The 22,916-nt window shown below is 36.4% G+C and overlaps 1 protein-coding gene across 1 annotated transcript in view; it reads left to right on the top strand.

Moving 5' to 3' along the window:
* Positions 1-22,916, top strand: part of LOC136668358 (uncharacterized) — a 55,440-nt gene that overhangs the window by 15,825 nt on the left and 16,699 nt on the right. Inside the window, exons 18-52 of the mRNA XM_066645837.1 lie at positions 299-472; positions 904-1,080; positions 1,399-1,572; positions 2,142-2,315; positions 2,444-2,620; positions 2,801-2,974; positions 3,131-3,298; positions 3,541-3,717; positions 4,473-4,646; positions 5,926-6,099; positions 6,531-6,707; positions 7,026-7,199; positions 7,769-7,942; positions 8,071-8,247; positions 8,428-8,601; positions 8,758-8,925; positions 9,168-9,344; positions 10,100-10,273; positions 11,552-11,725; positions 12,157-12,333; positions 12,652-12,825; positions 13,412-13,585; positions 13,714-13,890; positions 14,071-14,244; positions 14,401-14,568; positions 14,811-14,987; positions 15,743-15,916; positions 18,403-18,576; positions 19,007-19,183; positions 19,516-19,689; positions 20,264-20,437; positions 20,550-20,723; positions 21,205-21,378; positions 21,778-21,954; positions 22,532-22,705. Of these exons, the coding sequence (XP_066501934.1) occupies positions 299-472; positions 904-1,080; positions 1,399-1,572; positions 2,142-2,315; positions 2,444-2,620; positions 2,801-2,974; positions 3,131-3,298; positions 3,541-3,717; positions 4,473-4,646; positions 5,926-6,099; positions 6,531-6,707; positions 7,026-7,199; positions 7,769-7,942; positions 8,071-8,247; positions 8,428-8,601; positions 8,758-8,925; positions 9,168-9,344; positions 10,100-10,273; positions 11,552-11,725; positions 12,157-12,333; positions 12,652-12,825; positions 13,412-13,585; positions 13,714-13,890; positions 14,071-14,244; positions 14,401-14,568; positions 14,811-14,987; positions 15,743-15,916; positions 18,403-18,576; positions 19,007-19,183; positions 19,516-19,689; positions 20,264-20,437; positions 20,550-20,723; positions 21,205-21,378; positions 21,778-21,954; positions 22,532-22,705 (6,105 nt within the window). The remainder of the gene's footprint in view (positions 1-298; positions 473-903; positions 1,081-1,398; positions 1,573-2,141; positions 2,316-2,443; positions 2,621-2,800; positions 2,975-3,130; positions 3,299-3,540; positions 3,718-4,472; positions 4,647-5,925; positions 6,100-6,530; positions 6,708-7,025; positions 7,200-7,768; positions 7,943-8,070; positions 8,248-8,427; positions 8,602-8,757; positions 8,926-9,167; positions 9,345-10,099; positions 10,274-11,551; positions 11,726-12,156; positions 12,334-12,651; positions 12,826-13,411; positions 13,586-13,713; positions 13,891-14,070; positions 14,245-14,400; positions 14,569-14,810; positions 14,988-15,742; positions 15,917-18,402; positions 18,577-19,006; positions 19,184-19,515; positions 19,690-20,263; positions 20,438-20,549; positions 20,724-21,204; positions 21,379-21,777; positions 21,955-22,531; positions 22,706-22,916) is intronic.

Below are 22,916 nucleotides of genomic sequence, written 5' to 3'. Positions count from 1 at the left end.
CTCCATGGTCTCCCCTGGTTTAGAGGGTCCTTGGGGAGTGAAACTAGAAAGGTGAGGAGAGGTTGGGCATCGCACTGTGTACACATTAAGTGCAATGCAGCAGAGCTTCACCTGAGGGACTGTTCCCACTTTGGTTAAAGCTGTATCTTTCTTCAGGTTTTAAATTTATGTATTTAACATTCAAATGATATCACGAAAAAACAGAAATTTTCACTGTGGTTTACTGTGACACTGGTGACTATTTCATGTCTAGATTGTTATTTACTAAACTCTTCTCTCTCACATATTGTGCTTTCAGGCTCTGTGACTGTAACCTGACAGAGAGAAGCTGCTCAAATCTGTGTAAAACTCTCAGCTCAGACTCCTGCATACTGACTGTGCTGGATTTCAGTCGTAATACTTTACATGACAAAGGAGTACAGCTGCTCTCTGCTGCACTGCAGGGACCACAATGTAAACTGGAGACACTGAGGTGAGTTCAGCCAGTTTTAGTATATTTTAAAATACAGTGGATTAATTGAATAACGAAATAGTGCAGAAAACTAGTGCAGCTCCAGGCCTGGTGTTGTGCAGCACCAGTCCACAGATTAAGCCCAAACAACTCATTTAATAAATCTGCATATTGACCATTTTCAGTGTTTTAAATGAAACATAGGAAATGCAAAATACTCTAAGAAGTCTGTTTTTTTATGTAAAAATTTTACACTTTTATTTGTTTAATGCAAAATCTTACCAACACTTGACTAGAGGTTTGCATTCCAGCTTGATATGGTCTGCTATATAATTTAAAACTGTGTCTTGAAATATCAGTCAAAGGGAAGGTTTTGAAAGGTTTTATAGGGGATTTTGAGGTATTCAGCAATACAGAAAGCAAAGAATTATAAATATTTGACCTTTCTTTAGGCTTTCATACTGTGGTGTATCAGAGGAAGGTTATACAGCTCTGGCTTCAGCTCTGAAATCAAACCCCTCATCAAACCTAGTAGAACTGGATCTCAGAGGAAATGATCCTGGAGAAACAGGAGTGAAGCTTCTCACCAATCTACAGATGGACCAAAAATACAGACTGAAAACACTAAGGTAGATATTTTGCTAAAACACATTCATTACATTATTTTAAAGTTATGACATATAACAGATGTTACAAAAATATAATAACTAAACTATTGTAATTCATTGCTTACAGACTTATTGTCAGACTCCTGTTTTTAACATTTTATTTTTGGAGCTGTGTTGTTAATATTTTAAATATTGCCTGTTGTAAGGCATTGGATGTATTAGGCATTTGAATGTGTGTACACAGACTGAGATTGTAATACAGTGTTATAAACAAACAGTTGAAATAGAATGCATCTTTAAAAAAAATCAGCAGATTTGCATGTGTTTCTCTTTTGGCAGACTTTTGAAAAGTGATGGTGCAGAGAAAGCCTTTGATTTTTTTACTAAAACTTTGGAAACAAACCCATTACTGCTGAAAGAGCTGGATCTGAGTGGGAAAATACAAGGAGGCTTTGCATTGAATGAAATCTCTCCTCTGCTTGGGGATTTACACTGCAGACCAAATACACTTAGGTGTGTACTTTTAACGTGTTTAGACTTTAAATTTTACTTAGAACAGTGGCAGTTGTTTCATTATCAGGGGACTTCACAGACTCAACAATACTCACCAATATAAGCAGAGGTCACAACAGAGGTAGGCAAGTGAACAGAGAGAATTATCCTGACAATGAAGTTGGAGATTACAATGACCACATACAGGATGGCATATGTATTCATTACATTTCTCATTCTCCCACTGTCAGGAATTGCACCACACAGAAGCACTATTTCTCACATACATATAAAGACTGCACCACATGGATGTACTTTTGTGTTTCACATACTTTGTGTACTTGTAAATACAGTCTCCCCACACGGTGGAGAAAACATGTAGAATATTTAGTGTATTTGGTGAGTGCAATGACATTGCTGAAACTAGAGTCCCTACTTTTACTATGTTGGTGTTTTCACAGTATATTTTGACAAAAACACACAAAAATCAAGAGAGCCTGGGACTACTGGTGTTTTTCAGATCATTTTAACTCCATTTAATTGGAAAACACTTGCATTACATATCTTCCCCAAAATTTGTTTGATTGCAGGTTGGTTAAAAGCAGTGTTACAGACAAAGACTGTGGAGATCTGGCTTCAGCCCTTTGTTCAAATCCAACACATTTAATAGAGCTGGATCTGAGTGAGAATAAACTAAGTAACTCTGGAGTGCAGGAGCTTTGTAAACTGTTGGCCAATCACGATTGTAAACTGCAGAAATTGGGGTGAGTTTTCACTGTTTTATTCATTTGTAATGCTAGGACTATACATGAAGCATATACAAACACATCTATATGCATGATACAGATGAATCTATTGCTTTTTTCTTAATTCAACATTTTTTTCTCTCCAGACTTTCAAGCTGCAGTCTGGAAGAGGAAGGTTATTCCACTCTGGCTTCAGCTCTGAAATCAAACTCTTCTTCTCAGCTGAAAGAGCTGGATCTCAGAGGAAATGATCCTGGAGAATCAGGAGTGAGGAAGCTTGTTGATCTACAAGAGGATCCAAACTGTAAACTGAAAACAATTAGGTGATTTACTGAATCAGAACATTTTTTAAAAGAGTTTGATGTTGAATTATTGTAAAGATTATTATAAAACACACAAACACAGACTGATACACGTATTTACATTGGACTGGAAGTTAATATGAGTGAGAGATTAAGTCAATATTAAAGTTATGTTGATGTCTTTGGTCTTATTTTCTGCAGACTGTTGAACAGTTCTACTGCAGAGGAAGTCTGTGCTCGTCTGACTAAAACCCTAGGAGCAAATCCCCTACTTCTGAAAGAGTTGGATCTAAGTGGTAAAATACAAGGAGATTCAGAAATGAAGCAGTTTACTGCTCTTCTGGAGGATTTACACTGCAGACCTTTAACAATTAAGTATGTATACAAATCTATATTTCAGCTATCGTTTTAAAAATTAATATGAACATTTATAATGCTATTATCCAGTGGAAATATAACAATTTTGCATATTGTGATTATTTCTTTCAATTAATTTCATTCTTATAATAAATTCTACTTTTTATTTTGCAGAGTAAACAAAAACAATATTACAGGGAAAAGCTGCACTGCTCTGGTTTCAGCACTTAAATTAAATTCTCCAGCATTAATAGAGCTTGAGCTGAGTGAGAATAACCTCGGGAACTCTGGAGTGAAATATCTTTGTCCTCTACTAAACGTCTGTAAATTGCACACACTGAAGTGAGTTGAAAATTATTTAAAGTCCTATTTGACATATTTGAATTAACATATTTCAATGTTCTTGGTTTAAACTGTGGCTGGAACTTTAGCTGTCACATAATCTTCTAAATCTCTGATTTACATAATAATACATAATAAACAGTAAAAAGTACTTTTACAGTAGGATTTTTTAGGCTTCACCAAGATTTGTTTGTATCATTTTTGTCTGTTTAATGCAAGAACTAATTTTATTTTCCATGAAGACTTTCATTCTGCAGTGTAAAAGAAGAAGGATATGCTGATCTGGCTTTAGCTCTGAAATCAAAGCCCTCATTACACCTGAGAGAACTGGATCTCAGAGGGAATGATCCTGGAGAATCAGGAGTGGAGAAGCTCAGTCAGGTCTTGGATGATCAGTGCTGTAAACTGAAAAAACTTAAGTAAGTCATTACTTTATAAAATCAATTACTCTCTATACTCAGCCAGTGGTTCCCCTTAAACTCATCACTAAGTTGTGTTCTGGACATGAAGTATTGTCTTACTCTTGTTTGAAGCATGTTCACAATCACATTCTTGCTTTCCTCTGTATGGTCTTCCCACAACCCCCTCCCATCTGCCCACCACAGACTAATTTCTGCCAGTGTGACAGGGCCCCTGACATCATTGGTTACAAGGCTTGATAAAGCTTAGCCATTTTTATTAATCAACACACATATTATAGTTCTTGGTGTCTATGATATTAAGTCTACAGAGATGGAAAATCTCTGATCATGAGCAGTGGCAAATAATTCAGTCACGAGGTTTTAATATCTATGTGAACCTAATCTTAATAGATAATGTCCTAAAAGTCGGCAAAGAAATCGTTTTGATTGAACAGTAAGATTTATGTACATCTATAACTATCCAAAGATGATTATAACTTATTTCTTGAAGAAAATTACATTTCTTTGCATTTGGGTATTAATTTTGAGATGAGCTTTTCTTACCTGTCTGTGTTTGAATTCTAATTCCATTTTTTTAAACTAAAGTGGAGTTCTTACCTCTGGCCCATCTAATCCAATTTCCACCAAATTTCTGCACACCACAGTTAATGCCTCATTAGTTGTTTAAGGTCTGGTACATATACCCAGTTTCTTTCAAAAATACTTACTGTGACAGAGTCCATTGTGGAAAATATAATTTTTTGTCTCTGAAGGCTGTTAACGACTCCGGCTGCAGAAGAAGCATGTGCTTTCCTGAAAGAAAAACTGAATAAAAATCCTTTATTACTGAAAGTTCTGGATCTGAGTGGGAAAATACAAGGAGACACAGAAGTGGAGCAGCTATGTCCTTTATTTAAAGATTCACACTGCAAAATAAAGGAGCTCAGGTTTGTACTACTCTTAATTCTGTTTTTGTATAAAATGGTTTCCATGTTACAGGGTCAGATTAAGGGTACATGTGTTACAATATCAATTTATGAAGACCAGGTTTAAAATATGTAGTGTGGCACAGTGATGCAGCTGGTAGTGTTGCTGTCACACAGCTCCAGGGACCTAGAGGTTGTGGGCTCAAATCCCGCTTCGGGTGACTGTCTGTGAGGAGTTTGGTGTGTTCTCCCAGCGTTCGTGTGGGTTTCCTCAGGGTGCTTCGGTTTTAATTTACGTTACTCTCCTCCCCAAGTTTTAACATTATCAAAATAGACCAAATCCAATTAAACTAAAGTATATAAATATATGAAAGTGAAGAAACAGAAAGTGAGTTTCTGCCGATATCAAGCATGGATTCACGGCTGTGTGTGTGTTTCACGACATTAACATGCATCGGAGAAGTACAAAAACACTGCGATTTACAAAACAAAACACGCGAAAACGCTGTTTTCTCAGAAGAGAGAGAAGCCGCTGTGTGTGCACGCACCAATCAATCTGACTGGATTCAATCTGACTGGTTTAGGCTCCGGACCCACCGCGACCCTGAACTGGATAAGTGGTTACTGACGATGGATGGATGGATGTTTAAAATACTGTCTGAGGTTATGATAAATGCTAAAATGAATGCAGTCACTTCCACATTGCTCATATTGTTAAACATCTGTGAACATCAGTTTTTGTATGAACACAGAGAAAGTTTCATCACCATTGCAAGTTTTTATTCATTATTTACCATACCCAGGTATTTCACAAACTGATGCAGTCAAAGTGCAACCTTTTGTGTAAGAAATCAATAACATAAAGCTTTTGACCATTTTACACATGATTATGCTGGATTTTTATGTCATTAATGTTGACTTTAAGAAAACCAAATCGACAATTTGGTTTTTATAAAATAATTTGTAATCATTTTGGAGGAAATTTTAAGAATGGCAGTCATTCTCCATGGTCTCCCCTGGTTTAGAGGGTCCTTGGGGAGTGAAACTAGAAAGGTGAGGAGAGGTTGGGCATCGCACTGTGTACACATTAAGTGCAATGCAGCAGAGCTTCACCTGAGGGACTGTTCCCACTTTGGTTAAAGCTGTATCTTTCTTCAGGTTTTAAATTTATGTATTTAACATTCAAATGATATCACGAAAAAACAGAAATTTTCACTGTGGTTTACTGTGACACTGGTGACTATTTCATGTCTAGATTGTTATTTACTAAACTCTTCTCTCTCACATATTGTGCTTTCAGGCTCTGTGACTGTAACCTGACAGAGAGAAGCTGCTCAAATCTGTGTAAAACTCTCAGCTCAGACTCCTGCATACTGACTGTGCTGGATTTCAGTCGTAATACTTTACATGACAAAGGAGTACAGCTGCTCTCTGCTGCACTGCAGGGACCACAATGTAAACTGGAGACACTGAGGTGAGTTCAGCCAGTTTTAGTATATTTTAAAATACAGTGGATTAATTGAATAACGAAATAGTGCAGAAAACTAGTGCAGCTCCAGGCCTGGTGTTGTGCAGCACCAGTCCACAGATTAAGCCCAAACAACTCATTTAATAAATCTGCATATTGACCATTTTCAGTGTTTTAAATGAAACATAGGAAATGCAAAATACTCTAAGAAGTCTGTTTTTTTATGTAAAAATTTTACACTTTTATTTGTTTAATGCAAAATCTTACCAACACTTGACTAGAGGTTTGCATTCCAGCTTGATATGGTCTGCTATATAATTTAAAACTGTGTCTTGAAATATCAGTCAAAGGGAAGGTTTTGAAAGGTTTTATAGGGGATTTTGAGGTATTCAGCAATACAGAAAGCAAAGAATTATAAATATTTGACCTTTCTTTAGGCTTTCATACTGTGGTGTATCAGAGGAAGGTTATACAGCTCTGGCTTCAGCTCTGAAATCAAACCCCTCATCAAACCTAGTAGAACTGGATCTCAGAGGAAATGATCCTGGAGAAACAGGAGTGAAGCTTCTCACCAATCTACAGATGGACCAAAAATACAGACTGAAAACACTAAGGTAGATATTTTGCTAAAACACATTCATTACATTATTTTAAAGTTATGACATATAACAGATGTTACAAAAATATAATAACTAAACTATTGTAATTCATTGCTTACAGACTTATTGTCAGACTCCTGTTTTTAACATTTTATTTTTGGAGCTGTGTTGTTAATATTTTAAATATTGCCTGTTGTAAGGCATTGGATGTATTAGGCATTTGAATGTGTGTACACAGACTGAGATTGTAATACAGTGTTATAAACAAACAGTTGAAATAGAATGCATCTTTAAAAAAAATCAGCAGATTTGCATGTGTTTCTCTTTTGGCAGACTTTTGAAAAGTGATGGTGCAGAGAAAGCCTTTGATTTTTTTACTAAAACTTTGGAAACAAACCCATTACTGCTGAAAGAGCTGGATCTGAGTGGGAAAATACAAGGAGGCTTTGCATTGAATGAAATCTCTCCTCTGCTTGGGGATTTACACTGCAGACCAAATACACTTAGGTGTGTACTTTTAACGTGTTTAGACTTTAAATTTTACTTAGAACAGTGGCAGTTGTTTCATTATCAGGGGACTTCACAGACTCAACAATACTCACCAATATAAGCAGAGGTCACAACAGAGGTAGGCAAGTGAACAGAGAGAATTATCCTGACAATGAAGTTGGAGATTACAATGACCACATACAGGATGGCATATGTATTCATTACATTTCTCATTCTCCCACTGTCAGGAATTGCACCACACAGAAGCACTATTTCTCACATACATATAAAGACTGCACCACATGGATGTACTTTTGTGTTTCACATACTTTGTGTACTTGTAAATACAGTCTCCCCACACGGTGGAGAAAACATGTAGAATATTTAGTGTATTTGGTGAGTGCAATGACATTGCTGAAACTAGAGTCCCTACTTTTACTATGTTGGTGTTTTCACAGTATATTTTGACAAAAACACACAAAAATCAAGAGAGCCTGGGACTACTGGTGTTTTTCAGATCATTTTAACTCCATTTAATTGGAAAACACTTGCATTACATATCTTCCCCAAAATTTGTTTGATTGCAGGTTGGTTAAAAGCAGTGTTACAGACAAAGACTGTGGAGATCTGGCTTCAGCCCTTTGTTCAAATCCAACACATTTAATAGAGCTGGATCTGAGTGAGAATAAACTAAGTAACTCTGGAGTGCAGGAGCTTTGTAAACTGTTGGCCAATCACGATTGTAAACTGCAGAAATTGGGGTGAGTTTTCACTGTTTTATTCATTTGTAATGCTAGGACTATACATGAAGCATATACAAACACATCTATATGCATGATACAGATGAATCTATTGCTTTTTTCTTAATTCAACATTTTTTTCTCTCCAGACTTTCAAGCTGCAGTCTGGAAGAGGAAGGTTATTCCACTCTGGCTTCAGCTCTGAAATCAAACTCTTCTTCTCAGCTGAAAGAGCTGGATCTCAGAGGAAATGATCCTGGAGAATCAGGAGTGAGGAAGCTTGTTGATCTACAAGAGGATCCAAACTGTAAACTGAAAACAATTAGGTGATTTACTGAATCAGAACATTTTTTAAAAGAGTTTGATGTTGAATTATTGTAAAGATTATTATAAAACACACAAACACAGACTGATACACGTATTTACATTGGACTGGAAGTTAATATGAGTGAGAGATTAAGTCAATATTAAAGTTATGTTGATGTCTTTGGTCTTATTTTCTGCAGACTGTTGAACAGTTCTACTGCAGAGGAAGTCTGTGCTCGTCTGACTAAAACCCTAGGAGCAAATCCCCTACTTCTGAAAGAGTTGGATCTAAGTGGTAAAATACAAGGAGATTCAGAAATGAAGCAGTTTACTGCTCTTCTGGAGGATTTACACTGCAGACCTTTAACAATTAAGTATGTATACAAATCTATATTTCAGCTATCGTTTTAAAAATTAATATGAACATTTATAATGCTATTATCCAGTGGAAATATAACAATTTTGCATATTGTGATTATTTCTTTCAATTAATTTCATTCTTATAATAAATTCTACTTTTTATTTTGCAGAATAAACAAAAACAATATTACAGGGAAAAGCTGCACTGCTCTGGTTTCAGCACTTAAATTAAATTCTCCAGCATTAATAGAGCTTGAGCTGAGTGAGAATAACCTCGGGAACTCTGGAGTGAAATATCTTTGTCCTCTACTAAACGTCTGTAAATTGCACACACTGAAGTGAGTTGAAAATTATTTAAAGTCCTATTTGACATATTTGAATTAACATATTTCAATGTTCTTGGTTTAAACTGTGGCTGGAACTTTAGCTGTCACATAATCTTCTAAATCTCTGATTTACATAATAATACATAATAAACAGTAAAAAGTACTTTTACAGTAGGATTTTTTAGGCTTCACCAAGATTTGTTTGTATCATTTTTGTCTGTTTAATGCAAGAACTAATTTTATTTTCCATGAAGACTTTCATTCTGCAGTGTAAAAGAAGAAGGATATGCTGATCTGGCTTTAGCTCTGAAATCAAAGCCCTCATTACACCTGAGAGAACTGGATCTCAGAGGGAATGATCCTGGAGAATCAGGAGTGGAGAAGCTCAGTCAGGTCTTGGATGATCAGTGCTGTAAACTGAAAAAACTTAAGTAAGTCATTACTTTATAAAATCAATTACTCTCTATACTCAGCCAGTGGTTCCCCTTAAACTCATCACTAAGTTGTGTTCTGGACATGAAGTATTGTCTTACTCTTGTTTGAAGCATGTTCACAATCACATTCTTGCTTTCCTCTGTATGGTCTTCCCACAACCCCCTCCCATCTGCCCACCACAGACTAATTTCTGCCAGTGTGACAGGGCCCCTGACATCATTGGTTACAAGGCTTGAAAAAGCTTAGCCTTTTTTATTAATCAACACACATATTAGAGTTCTTGGTGTCTATGATATTAAGTCTACAGAGATGGAAAATCTCTGATCATGAGCAGTGGCAAATAATTCAGTCATGAGGTTTTAATATCTATGTGAACCTAATCTTAATAGATAATGTCCTAAAAGTCGGCAAAGAAATCGTTTTGATTGAACAGTAAGATTTATGTACATCTATAACTATCCAAAGATGATTATAACTTATTTCTTGAAGAAAATTACATTTCTTTGCATTTGGGTATTAATTTTGAGATGAGCTTTTCTTACCTGTCTGTGTTTGAATTCTAATTCCATTTTTTTAAACTAAAGTGGAGTTCTTACCTCTGGCCCATCTAATCCAATTTCCACCAAATTTCTGCACACCACAGTTAATGCCTCATTAGTTGTTTAAGGTCTGGTACATATACCCAGTTTCTTTCAAAAATACTTACTGTGACAGAGTCCATTGTGGAAAATATAATTTTTTGTCTCTGAAGGCTGTTAACGACTCCGGCTGCAGAAGAAGCATGTGCTTTCCTGAAAGAAAAACTGAATAAAAATCCTTTATTACTGAAAGTTCTGGATCTGAGTGGGAAAATACAAGGAGACACAGAAGTGGAGCAGCTATGTCCTTTATTTAAAGATTCACACTGCAAAATAAAGGAGCTCAGGTTTGTACTACTCTTAATTCTGTTTTTGTATAAAATGGTTTCCATGTTACAGGGTCAGATTAAGGGTACATGTGTTACAATATCAATTTATGAAAACCAGGTTTAAAATATGTAGTGTGGCACAGTGGTGCAGCTGGTAGTGTTGCTGTCACACAGCTCCAGGGACCTAGAGGTTGTGGGCTCAAATCCCGCTTCGGGTGACTGTCTGTGAGGAGTTTGGTGTGTTCTCCCAGCGTTCGTGTGGGTTTCCTCCGGGTGCTTCGGTTTTAATTTACGTTACTCTCCTCCCCAAGTTTTAACATTATCAAAATAGACCAAATCCAATTAAACTAAAGTATATAAATATATGAAAGTGAAGAAACAGAAAGTGAGTTTCTGCCGATATCAAGCATGGATTCACGGCTGTGTGTGTGTTTCACGACATTAACATGCATCGGAGAAGTACAAAAACACTGCGATTTACAAAACAAAACACGCGAAAACGCTGTTTTCTCAGAAGAGAGAGAAGCCGCTGTGTGTGCACGCACCAATCAATCTGACTGGATTCAATCTGACTGGTTTAGGCTCCGGACCCACCGCGACCCTGAACTGGATAAGTGGTTACTGACGATGGATGGATGGATGTTTAAAATACTGTCTGAGGTTATGATAAATGCTAAAATGAATGCAGTCACTTCCACATTGCTCATATTGTTAAACATCTGTGAACATCAGTTTTTGTATGAACACAGAGAAAGTTTCATCACCATTGCAAATTTTATTCATTATTTACCATACCCAGGTATTTCACAAACTGATGCAGTCAAAGTGCAACCTTTTGTGTAAGAAATCAATAACATAAAGCTTTTGACCATTTTACACATGATTATGCTGGATTTTTATGTCATTAATGTTGACTTTAAGAAAACCAAATCGACAATTTGGTTTTTATAAAATAATTTGTAATCATTTTGGAGGAAATTTTAAGAATGGCAGTCATTCTCCATGGTCTCCCCTGGTTTAGAGGGTCCTTGGGGAGTGAAACTAGAAAGGTGAGGAGAGGTTGGGCATCGCACTGTGTACACATTAAGTGCAATGCAGCAGAGCTTCACCTGAGGGACTGTTCCCACTTTGGTTAAAGCTGTATCTTTCTTCAGGTTTTAAATTTATGTATTTAACATTCAAATGATATCACGAAAAAACAGAAATTTTCACTGTGGTTTACTGTGACACTGGTGACTATTTCATGTCTAGATTGTTATTTACTAAACTCTTCTCTCTCACATATTGTGCTTTCAGGCTCTGTGACTGTAACCTGACAGAGAGAAGCTGCTCAAATCTGTGTAAAACTCTCAGCTCAGACTCCTGCATACTGACTGTGCTGGATTTCAGTCGTAATACTTTACATGACAAAGGAGTACAGCTGCTCTCTGCTGCACTGCAGGGACCACAATGTAAACTGGAGACACTGAGGTGAGTTCAGCCAGTTTTAGTATATTTTAAAATACAGTGGATTAATTGAATAACGAAATAGTGCAGAAAACTAGTGCAGCTCCAGGCCTGGTGTTGTGCAGCACCAGTCCACAGATTAAGCCCAAACAACTCATTTAATAAATCTGCATATTGACCATTTTCAGTGTTTTAAATGAAACATAGGAAATGCAAAATACTCTAAGAAGTCTGTTTTTTTATGTAAAAATTTTACACTTTTATTTGTTTAATGTAAAATCTTACCAACACTTGACTAGAGGTTTGCATTCCAGCTTGATATGGTCTGCTATATAATTTAAAACTGTGTCTTGAAATATCAGTCAAAGGGAAGGTTTTGAAAGGTTTTATAGGGGATTTTGAGGTATTCAGCAATACAGAAAGCAAAGAATTATAAATATTTGACCTTTCTTTAGGCTTTCATACTGTGGTGTATCAGAGGAAGGTTATACAGCTCTGGCTTCAGCTCTGAAATCAAACCCCTCATCAAACCTAGTAGAACTGGATCTCAGAGGAAATGATCCTGGAGAAACAGGAGTGAAGCTTCTCACCAATCTACAGATGGACCAAAAATACAGACTGAAAACACTAAGGTAGATATTTTGCTAAAACACATTCATTACATTATTTTAAAGTTATGACATATAACAGATGTTACAAAAATATAATAACTAAACTATTGTAATTCATTGCTTACAGACTTATTGTCAGACTCCTGTTTTTAACATTTTATTTTTGGAGCTGTGTTGTTAATATTTTAAATATTGCCTGTTGTAAGGCATTGGATGTATTAGGCATTTGAATGTGTGTACACAGACTGAGATTGTAATACAGTGTTATAAACAAACAGTTGAAATAGAATGCATCTTTAAAAAAAATCAGCAGATTTGCATGTGTTTCTCTTTTGGCAGACTTTTGAAAAGTGATGGTGCAGAGAAAGCCTTTGATTTTTTGACTAAAACTTTGGAAACAAACCCATTACTGCTGAAAGAGCTGGATCTGAGTGGGAAAATACAAGGAGGCTTTGCATTGAATGAAATCTCTCCTCTGCTTGGGGATTTACACTGCAGACCAAATACACTTAGGTGTGTACTTTTAACGTGTTTAGACTTTAAATTTTACTTAGAACAGTGGCAGTTGTTTCATTATCAGGGGACTTCACAGACTCATCAATACTCACCATTATAAGCAGAGGTCACAACAGAGGTAGGCAAGTGAACAGAGAGAATTATCCTGACAATGAAGTCAGAGCAGGGACCAGGCTGGAGATTACAATGACCACATACAGGATGGCATATGTATTCATTACATTTCTCATTCTCCCACTGTCAGGAATTGCACCACACAGAAGCACTATTTCTCACATACATATAAAGACTGCACCACATGGATGTACTTTTGTGTTTCACATACTTTGTGTACTTGTAAATATAGTCTCCCCACACGGTGGAGAAAACATGTAGAATATTTAGTGTATTTGGTGAGTGCAATGACATTGCTGAAACTAGAGTCCCTACTTTTACTATGTTGGTGTTTTCACAGTATATTTTGACAAAAACACACAAAAATCAAGAGAGCCTGGGACTACTGGTGTTTTTCAGATCATTTTAACTCCATTTAATTGGAAAACACTTGCATTACATATCTTCCCCAAAATTTGTTTGATTGCAGGTTGGTTAAAAGCAGTGTTACAGACAAAGACTGTGGAGATCTGGCTTCAGCCCTTTGTTCAAATCCAACACATTTAATAGAGCTGGATCTGAGTGAGAATAAACTAAGTAACTCTGGAGTGCAGGAGCTTTGTAAACTGTTGGCCAATCACGATTGTAAACTGCAGAAATTGGGGTGAGTTTTCACTGTTTTATTCATTTGTAATGCTAGGACTATACATGAAGCATATACAAACACATCTATATGCATGATACAGATGAATCTATTGCTTTTTTCTTAATTCAACATTTTTTTCTCTCCAGACTTTCAAGCTGCAGTCTGGAAGAGGAAGGTTATTCCACTCTGGCTTCAGCTCTGAAATCAAACTCTTCTTCTCAGCTGAAAGAGCTGGATCTCAGAGGAAATGATCCTGGAGAATCAGGAGTGAGGAAGCTTGTTGATCTACAAGAGGATCCAAACTGTAAACTGAAAACAATTAGGTGATTTACTGAATCAGAACATTTTTTAAAAGAGTTTGATGTTGAATTATTGTAAAGATTATTATAAAACACACAAACACAGACTGATACACGTATTTACATTGGACTGGAAGTTAATATGAGTGAGAGATTAAGTCAATATTAAAGTTATGTTGATGTCTTTGGTCTTATTTTCTGCAGACTGTTGAACAGTTCTACTGCAGAGGAAGTCTGTGCTCGTCTGACTAAAACCCTAGGAGCAAATCCCCTACTTCTGAAAGAGTTGGATCTAAGTGGTAAAATACAAGGAGATTCAGAAATGAAGCAGTTTACTGCTCTTCTGGAGGATTTACACTGCAGACCTTTAACAATTAAGTATGTATACAAATCTATATTTCAGCTATCGTTTTAAAAATTAATATGAACATTTATAATGCTATTATCCAGTGGAAATATAACAATTTTGCATATTGTGATTATTTCTTTCAATTAATTTCATTCTTATAATAAATTCTACTTTTTATTTTGCAGAATAAACAAAAACAATATTACAGGGAAAAGCTGCACTGCTCTGGTTTCAGCACTTAAATTAAATTCTCCAGCATTAATAGAGCTTGAGCTGAGTGAGAATAACCTCGGGAACTCTGGAGTGAAATATCTTTGTCCTCTACTAAACGTCTGTAAATTGCACACACTGAAGTGAGTTGAAAATTATTTAAAGTCCTATTTGACATATTTGAATTAACATATTTCAATGTTCTTGGTTTAAACTGTGGCTGGAACTTTAGCTGTCACATAATCTTCTAAATCTCTGATTTACATAATAATACATAATAAACAGTAAAAAGTACTTTTACAGTAGGATTTTTTAGGCTTCACCAAGATTTGTTTGTATCATTTTTGTCTGTTTAATGCAAGAACTAATTTTATTTTCCATGAAGACTTTCATTCTGCAGTGTAAAAGAAGAAGGATATGCTGATCTGGCTTTAGCTCTGAAATCAAAGCCCTCATTACACCTGAGAGAACTGGATCTCAGAGGGAATGATCCTGGAGAATCAGGAGTGGAGAAGCTCAGTCAGGTCTTGGATGATCAGTGCTGTAAACTGAAAAAACTTAAGTAAGTCATTACTTTATAAAATCAATTACTCTCTATACTCAGCCAGTGGTTCCCCTTAAACTCATCACTAAGTTGTGTTCTGGACATGAAGTATTGTCTTACTCTTGTTTGAAGCATGTTCACAATCACATTCTTGCTTTCCTCTGTATGGTCTTCCCACAACCCCCTCCCATCTGCCCACCACAGACTAATTTCTGCCAGTGTGACAGGGCCCCTGACATCATTGGTTACAAGGCTTGAAAAAGCTTAGCCTTTTTTATTAATCAACACACATATTAGAGTTCTTGGTGTCTATGATATTAAGTCTACAGAGATGGAAAATCTCTGATCATGAGCAGTGGCAAATAATTCAGTCATGAGGTTTTAATATCTATGTGAACCTAATCTTAATAGATAATGTCCTAAAAGTCGGCAAAGAAATCGTTTTGATTGAACAGTAAGATTTATGTACATCTATAACTATCCAAAGATGATTATAACTTATTTCTTGAAGAAAATTACATTTCTTTGCATTTGGGTATTAATTTTGAGATGAGCTTTTCTTACCTGTCTGTGTTTGAATTCTAATTCCATTTTTTTAAACTAAAGTGGAGTTCTTACCTCTGGCCCATCTAATCCAATTTCCACCAAATTTCTGCACACCACAGTTAATGCCTCATTAGTTGTTTAAGGTCTGGTACATATACCCAGTTTCTTTCAAAAATACTTACTGTGACAGAGTCCATTGTGGAAAATATAATTTTTTGTCTCTGAAGGCTGTTAACGACTCCGGCTGCAGAAGAAGCATGTGCTTTCCTGAAAGAAAAACTGAATAAAAATCCTTTATTACTGAAAGTTCTGGATCTGAGTGGGAAAATACAAGGAGACACAGAAGTGGAGCAGCTATGTCCTTTATTTAAAGATTCACACTGCAAAATAAAGGAGCTCAGGTTTGTACTACTCTTAATTCTGTTTTTGTATAAAATGGTTTCCATGTTACAGGGTCAGATTAAGGGTACATGTGTTACAATATCAATTTATGAAAACCAGGTTTAAAATATGTAGTGTGGCACAGTGGTGCAGCTGGTAGTGTTGCTGTCACACAGCTCCAGGGACCTAGAGGTTGTGGGCTCAAATCCCGCTTCGGGTGACTGTCTGTGAGGAGTTTGGTGTGTTCTCCCAGTGTTCGTGTGGGTTTCCTCCGGGTGCTTCAGTTTCCTCCCACAGTCCAAAAACACATGTTGGTAGGTGGACTGGTGAATGAAAAGTGCCCATAGGTGTGAGTGTGTGTGTCACCCCCTCCAGGGTGTGTTCCTGCCTTGCGCCCAGTGATTCCAGGTAGTAGTAGTGTTTTTTTATTGTCAATTCTGCATATGTACAGGACATACAGAGGATCAAAATTACGTTCCTCTCCTGCAGCTCTCTGCAGCTAACATTGACAAAACAGACCAAATCCAATTAAACTGAAGTATATAAATATATGAAAGTGAACAAACAGAAGACCAATACAGTACATACGATACAAGCAAACTCACTGATAGACATACATGAGACAATGGGACACTGACTAAACACAATAACCTGACTGGGAGGTAGGATAGTTGATGTAGAAGGCAATGTATACAATAGTGCAATATAATAACAAATGAATAAAGTGTACGAGTGCATACCGGTTCTATTAAAGAGACACAGTTAGGTACTGATAAAGAGTTTAAGTAACAGTACCAATATAAACAGGACCGGTGTAAACAGTAGTGCAAACATAGAGGTATGGATCCTGGAGGTTTGTTAAAGTGGTAAAGACCTGGTCCAGAGTGTTGTTGCCCTGTTTTGGAATGTCTATGTCTTTATAAAGTCCAGAAAACATGGCCCTTGGGTCCGCATGGTTGAAGTCCCCAGCCAGGATGGGAAAAGCAGCCGGGTGGGCTGTCTGCTGCTCACTGATGTACTGATACAATTCATTCAGGGCTTAACTCCTGATGTTGTTGGAGCCTGGAGGCAGATATACAGCAGCTAACAGCACAACTGAGAAATCCCTCGGTTGGTAGAATGGTCGGCACTTAATAACCATCAGTTCCATTACCGGTGAGCAGTATTGGCAGACCACAGCAGCTTAACGACACCAAGCATCGATAATGTAAACAGAGAGCCCATCGCCACACGTGATTTACCTTCTGTGAAAACTCGGTCCGCCAGGTAGCATGTTAGCCGCTCAAGCTGAACGGCATGGTCTGGGACGCTGTTGTTAAGCCAAGTTTCTGTGAACACATAAACACAACAGTCTCTCACGATCTTCTGAGTTGACTGAAGTAAGCGGATATCATCCAGTTTATTGTCCAACGAGCATACGTTGGCCAGTATCATGGTGGGGAATTTCTGGCTTGTGTGGGCTAGCTGCCAACCTCACTCTGATACCTGCGTGTTTACCCCTCTTCTGCAGCCTCTTGCCATGCTTGTGGCACTTCCATTGTGGGCGAGACGCAGCAGTGGGGTCGGTGAGTTCGGAGTTTCTGCTGACATCAAGCAGGGATTCACGGCTGTATGTGCATTTAACGATATGAACACATGTTGGAGAAGTACAAAAACACAGCAATTGACAAGACAAAACACACAAAAATGCTGTTTTCTCGGAAGAGAGAGAAGCCATTGTGTGCACACGTGCCAATCAATCTGACTGGATTCAATCGGACTGGTTTAGGCCCTGGACCCACCCCGACCCTGAAATGGATAAGCGGTTACTGACGATGGATGGATGGATGTTTAAAATACTGTCTGAGGTTATGATAAAGGCTAAAATGAATGCAGTCACTTCCACATTGCTCATATTGTTAAACATCTGTTACCATCAGTATTTGTATTTGTAATTGTATGGAAGTTTTTATTCATTATTTACCATATCGAGGTATTTCACAAACTGATGCAGTCAAAGTGCAACATTTTGTGTAAGAGATAAATAACAAAGCTTTTGATCATTTTACACATGATTATGCTGAATTTTATGTGATTAATGTTGACTTTAAGAAATGCAAATCAACAGTTTGGCTTTTATAAAATAATTTGTAATCATTTTGGAAGAAATTTTAAGAACATGAGACATTCTCCATGGTCTCCGCTGGTTTAGAGGGTCCTTGGGGAGTGAAACTAGAAAGGTGAGGAGAGGTTGGGCATCGCACTGTGACTCTGCCACTGCACCATGTTTCCCCTGACACTGATCAATCGCACATTAAATGCAATGCAGCAGAGCTTCACCTGAGGGACTGTTCCCACTTTGGTTAAAGCTGTATCTTTCTTCAGGTTTTAAATTTATGTATTTAACATTCAAATGATATCACGAAAAAACAGAAATTTTCACTGTGGTTTTCTGTGACACTGGTGACTATTTCATGTCTAGATTGTTATTTACTAAACTCTTCTCTCTCACATATTGTGCTTTCAGGCTCTGTGACTGTAACATGACAGAGAGAAGCTGCTCAAATCTGTGTAAAACTCTCAGCTCAGACTCCTGCATGCTGACTGTGCTGGATTTCAGTCGTAATACTTTACATGACAAAGGAGTACAGCTGCTCTCTGCTGCACTGCAGAGACCACAATGTAAACTGGAGACACTGAGGTGAGTTCAGCCAGTTTTAGTATATTTTAAAATACAGTGGATTAATTGAATAACGAAATAGTGCAGAAAACTAGTGCAGCTCCAGGCCTGGTGTTGTGCAGCACCAGTCCACAGATTAAGCCCAAACAACTCATTTAATAAATCTGCATATTGACCATTTTCAGTGTTTTAAATGAAACATAGGAAATGCAAAATACTCTAAGAAGTCTGTTTTTTATGTAAAAATGTTACACTTTTATTTGTTTAATGTAAAATCTTACCAACACTTGACTAGAGGTTTGCATTCCAGCTTGATATGGTCTGCTATATAATTTAAAACTGTGTCTTGAAATATCAGTCAAAGGGAAGGTTTTGAAAGGTTTTATAGGGGATTTTGAGGTATTCAGCAATACAGAAAGCAAAGAATTATAAATATTTGACCTTCCTTTAGGCTTTCATACTGTGGTGTATCAGAGGAAGGTTATACAGCTCTGGCTTCAGCTCTGAAATCAAACCCCTCATCAAACTTAGTAGAACTGGATCTCAGAGGAAATGATCCTGGAGAAACAGGAGTGAAGCTTCTCACTGATCTAAAAATGGACCAGAAATACAGACTGAAGATACTAAGGTAGATATTTGGCTAAAACTCATTCATTAGATTATTTAAAGTGTACAGTTTATAACCAATATTATAAAAATATAATAACAAAACTATTGTTAGTTGCTTACAGAATTAATGTCAGACTGCTGTTGTTAATGTTTTATCTTTGGAGCTATTTTGTTAAAATTGTAAATATTGCCTCTTGTAGTGTATTTGATGTATTAGGCATTTGAATGTGTGTGTACACAGACTGAGACTGTAATACAGTATTGTAAACAAACAGGTGAAATAGAATAATTCTTTAAAAAAATCAGTAGATTTAACTTCTCCATAATTTGCATCTGTTTCTCTTTTGACAGACTTTTGAAAAGTGATGATGCAGTGAAAGCCTTTGATTTTTTGATAAAAACTTTGGGAACAAATCCTTTACTACTGAAAGTTCTGGATCTGAGTGGGAAAATCCAAGGAGACACAGAAGTGGAGCAGCTATGTCCTTTATTTAAAGATTCACACTGCAAAATAAAGGAGCTCATGTTAGTACTACTTTTAATTCTGTTAATGTATATTAATGTTTTCATGTTACGGACTAAGACTCAGCATATAAGCATTACAGTGTTATTATGTTATTATGAAGACCAGGTTTAAAATACTGTCTGAGGTTATTGATAGATGATAAAAAGAATGCAGTCACTCCCTAACTACTCATATTATTAAGTGCAACATTTTGTGAGATCAATAACAAAGCTTTTGAACATTTTACACATGATTATGTTGGAAGTTATGCAATCAATGTGATTAATGTTGACTTTCAGACAAACAAATAAAAATATATAATTAAAAATATTATAACACAGAAAGCACAGAGAACCAAATAAAAACACCAAAAGACAAACAAACACAGCCAAAGGGACACAGTCAGTGGTGATAAGGCAGTCAGACAAGAAAAGAGCACCATTACACAGGACCAAAACAGGCTCCCAAAATTGTCACTCTAATACCAGCAGTACAGTAGTCACTGACATTATCTTCATATAATAACAAATGGACAATAACCAGGCTGTTGTGATCTTATTTGTACAATGAATTAATTTTGATAATTTCTTTTAGGCTGAGCTGTTGCAACATAACTATGGAAAGCAGTGAAGATCTAGTCAAAGTTCTGTACTTGGACTCCTGCAGTTTGAGAAAGATGGACCTCAGTAACAACAGTCTGCATGATTCAGGATTGCAGAAGTTGGCCACTGCACTAAAGTCTCCCAAGTGTAAACTGGAGATTCTGATGTAATTTTATCTTTTATAAGGCATCATTTACATGTTATTTTTTGTTTCAATTATTTTCAGTTACAGTTCAGTTTGTAAATGTGAATGACTGTTTATCTGATTTTATATTTAGGCTTAACACATGTGAATTAACAAAGAATAGCTGTTCATCTGTAGCTGAAGTTCTCAGCTCAAAGCACTCAAAACTGAAAGAGCTGGATCTGAGCAACAATAATCTTCAGGACTTTGGAGTAGTGCAACTCTCCTCTGGAATGAACCATCCAGGGTCTACACTCAATAAAATAAGGTGATTTGTTTTTTATTTTGTTGTACATAGGAGATATATCTGAAAAGGAGAGTTTATCTAATTGTCGATCCTCAGATAAGGGAGGAGCAATGTAGATTTCATTGTGGCTGTGGAATTGCAGATAAAGTGCTCCCATCACGGGGTTTGTGAGGTGTCATCTTTACTATTTGCGTATGTTGTTTTCTTTCTGTACGGAAGCCAAAATCATGCAGATGAGCAGTTTGTTCCTTTGCATTGAGAGGTGCAAACCTGACACTAATTAAAGGAATGTCGATGAAGATGAGTCAACTTTGAAACAGTAATTTAAAGGTTAAAGAAAAGTTTTAAATACGACTGAATATATATTTTAGTGGACAGTCTGATTTTAGTCTTGCCAGAATCATGTCGGCCATTTTACATGGATAAACCTATAATAACAACATTACTCCAAAGGCATATGTAATATTCCTTTTTAACCAATATCAATTTAATTTTTCTGTAGTCTGAGTAACTGCAGTATAAGAGAGGAAGGATCTTCTGCTCTGGCTTCTGTTCTGGGAACACACCCCTCAAACCTAATAGAGCTAGATTTGAGTGGAAATAATATAGGACCCTCTGGAGTACATCATCTTTCTGAACTACTAAAGAATTCAAATTGCAGGCTACAAAAACTGAAGTGAGTATTTCTTCTGACAAATACATGTTAGTAGTCTCAGCTAGAACTGCATAAAAATATATAATTACTCAAATCATCTAGGATTATTAGACATCTTTATATGCTTTTTGCAATACGTTGAAATTTCTTTTAAATTAGATTTTTATGTCAGACCTTTTTAAATTTTAGATTCAGTGCATTGTGTACATTACACAGTATCTACTTGACATTTCATATGAATTTTATTAAATGTATCTTAGCAGTTAAAGGACACATGAATGAAGCAAAAAATAATTATTGCCTGGCTTTGCCCACAGTAGCAGTTAATGCAAAATTAGATTTTACCCAACAGTATATGGATGATTTTTTTTTCAAATGTATGCAACATTGTCAAGATTATTTGTTTTTATTTTTATCAAGGATCATGTACTGTAACAACACAGAAGAAGGATACGTTGCTCTGGCTTCAGCTCTGAAATCAAACCCATTATCACAGTTGATAGAGCTGGATCTCAGAGGGAATGATCCAGGAGAATCAGGAGTTAAACTGCTCAATAATCAACTAGAAAATTCAGGTTGTAAACTAAAGACACTGAGGTAAAGTACATTTATACCAATATATTGAATTTCAGAATTGTATGAGGTCCAATTACTTCTGACTGGTATATCAGTCATGTAACATATCATAAATATGAAAACAAATAAAGACCTGACTATAAGTGACTAGCAGTAATAGATGTTTCCAGGAATGAGAATGGTTTTGTTATAATCACAAACGTGCATTAATCTGCTAAAACATATTCCATGTACCAGTATGTTTTTTTTAGGTACAAAGTCTATAAACATATGTTCAAATCTTCAACAATGGTCTTAAAATCCAATTTTGAATCCTGAATACTTTCCCAGGAAAAGGGGTATAATCTTTTACCTTAACAAATGGAAAATGAAAAGACCTGGTGTGAAAAATATTTTAAAAGGAACGTGTTGTATAGCTGCAATGTGATACAATTAATTTCTACCTTAATGCACTAACTAGGGACCCACGCCACCTGAGGGTACCACCCCAGTGAGACTTTAGTTTTCCAAAGAGTGTGGTGTTCAGAATAGAATTAGACTTAAAACTAACCAATGGTAAATTGTTATGGATTTCTGTGTTTTTTTCCTGTCTCTGAAGGCTGGTAAAAAGTTCTGCTGGAGAGACATTCTGCATTCGTCTGACTGAAACTCTAAAACACAACCCCTTATTGATGAGTGAGCTGGATCTGAATGGGAAAGTAAAAGGAGACTCAGAAGTGACTCAGCTGTGTGCTCTACTGCAGGATTCACACTGCAGAACTAAGATACTCAGGTATGGAATTTAACAAACTTGAATTTAAAGTATCGTTGAATACAAATAAAAAATGAATATCGCAGTTTTTGTCACTTGGGAAATTCATGCTGTCAGTATATTTTATGCTAATGTAATTTCTTAATTTCTTTTGCTGTAAATATATTGTCATATTAAAAAGCACAATAATGCAATGGGCCCTGCTATTGTCACACAGCTCCAGGGTCCTGAG

This window comes from Hoplias malabaricus, chromosome 15 (genome assembly GCF_029633855.1).
Source record: "Hoplias malabaricus isolate fHopMal1 chromosome 15, fHopMal1.hap1, whole genome shotgun sequence".
In the NCBI taxonomy this organism is placed as follows: Eukaryota; Metazoa; Chordata; class Actinopteri; order Characiformes; family Erythrinidae; genus Hoplias; species Hoplias malabaricus.
The sequence above is the reverse complement of the archived record's forward strand: the minus strand, read 5'-3'. Positions and strand labels throughout refer to the sequence as shown.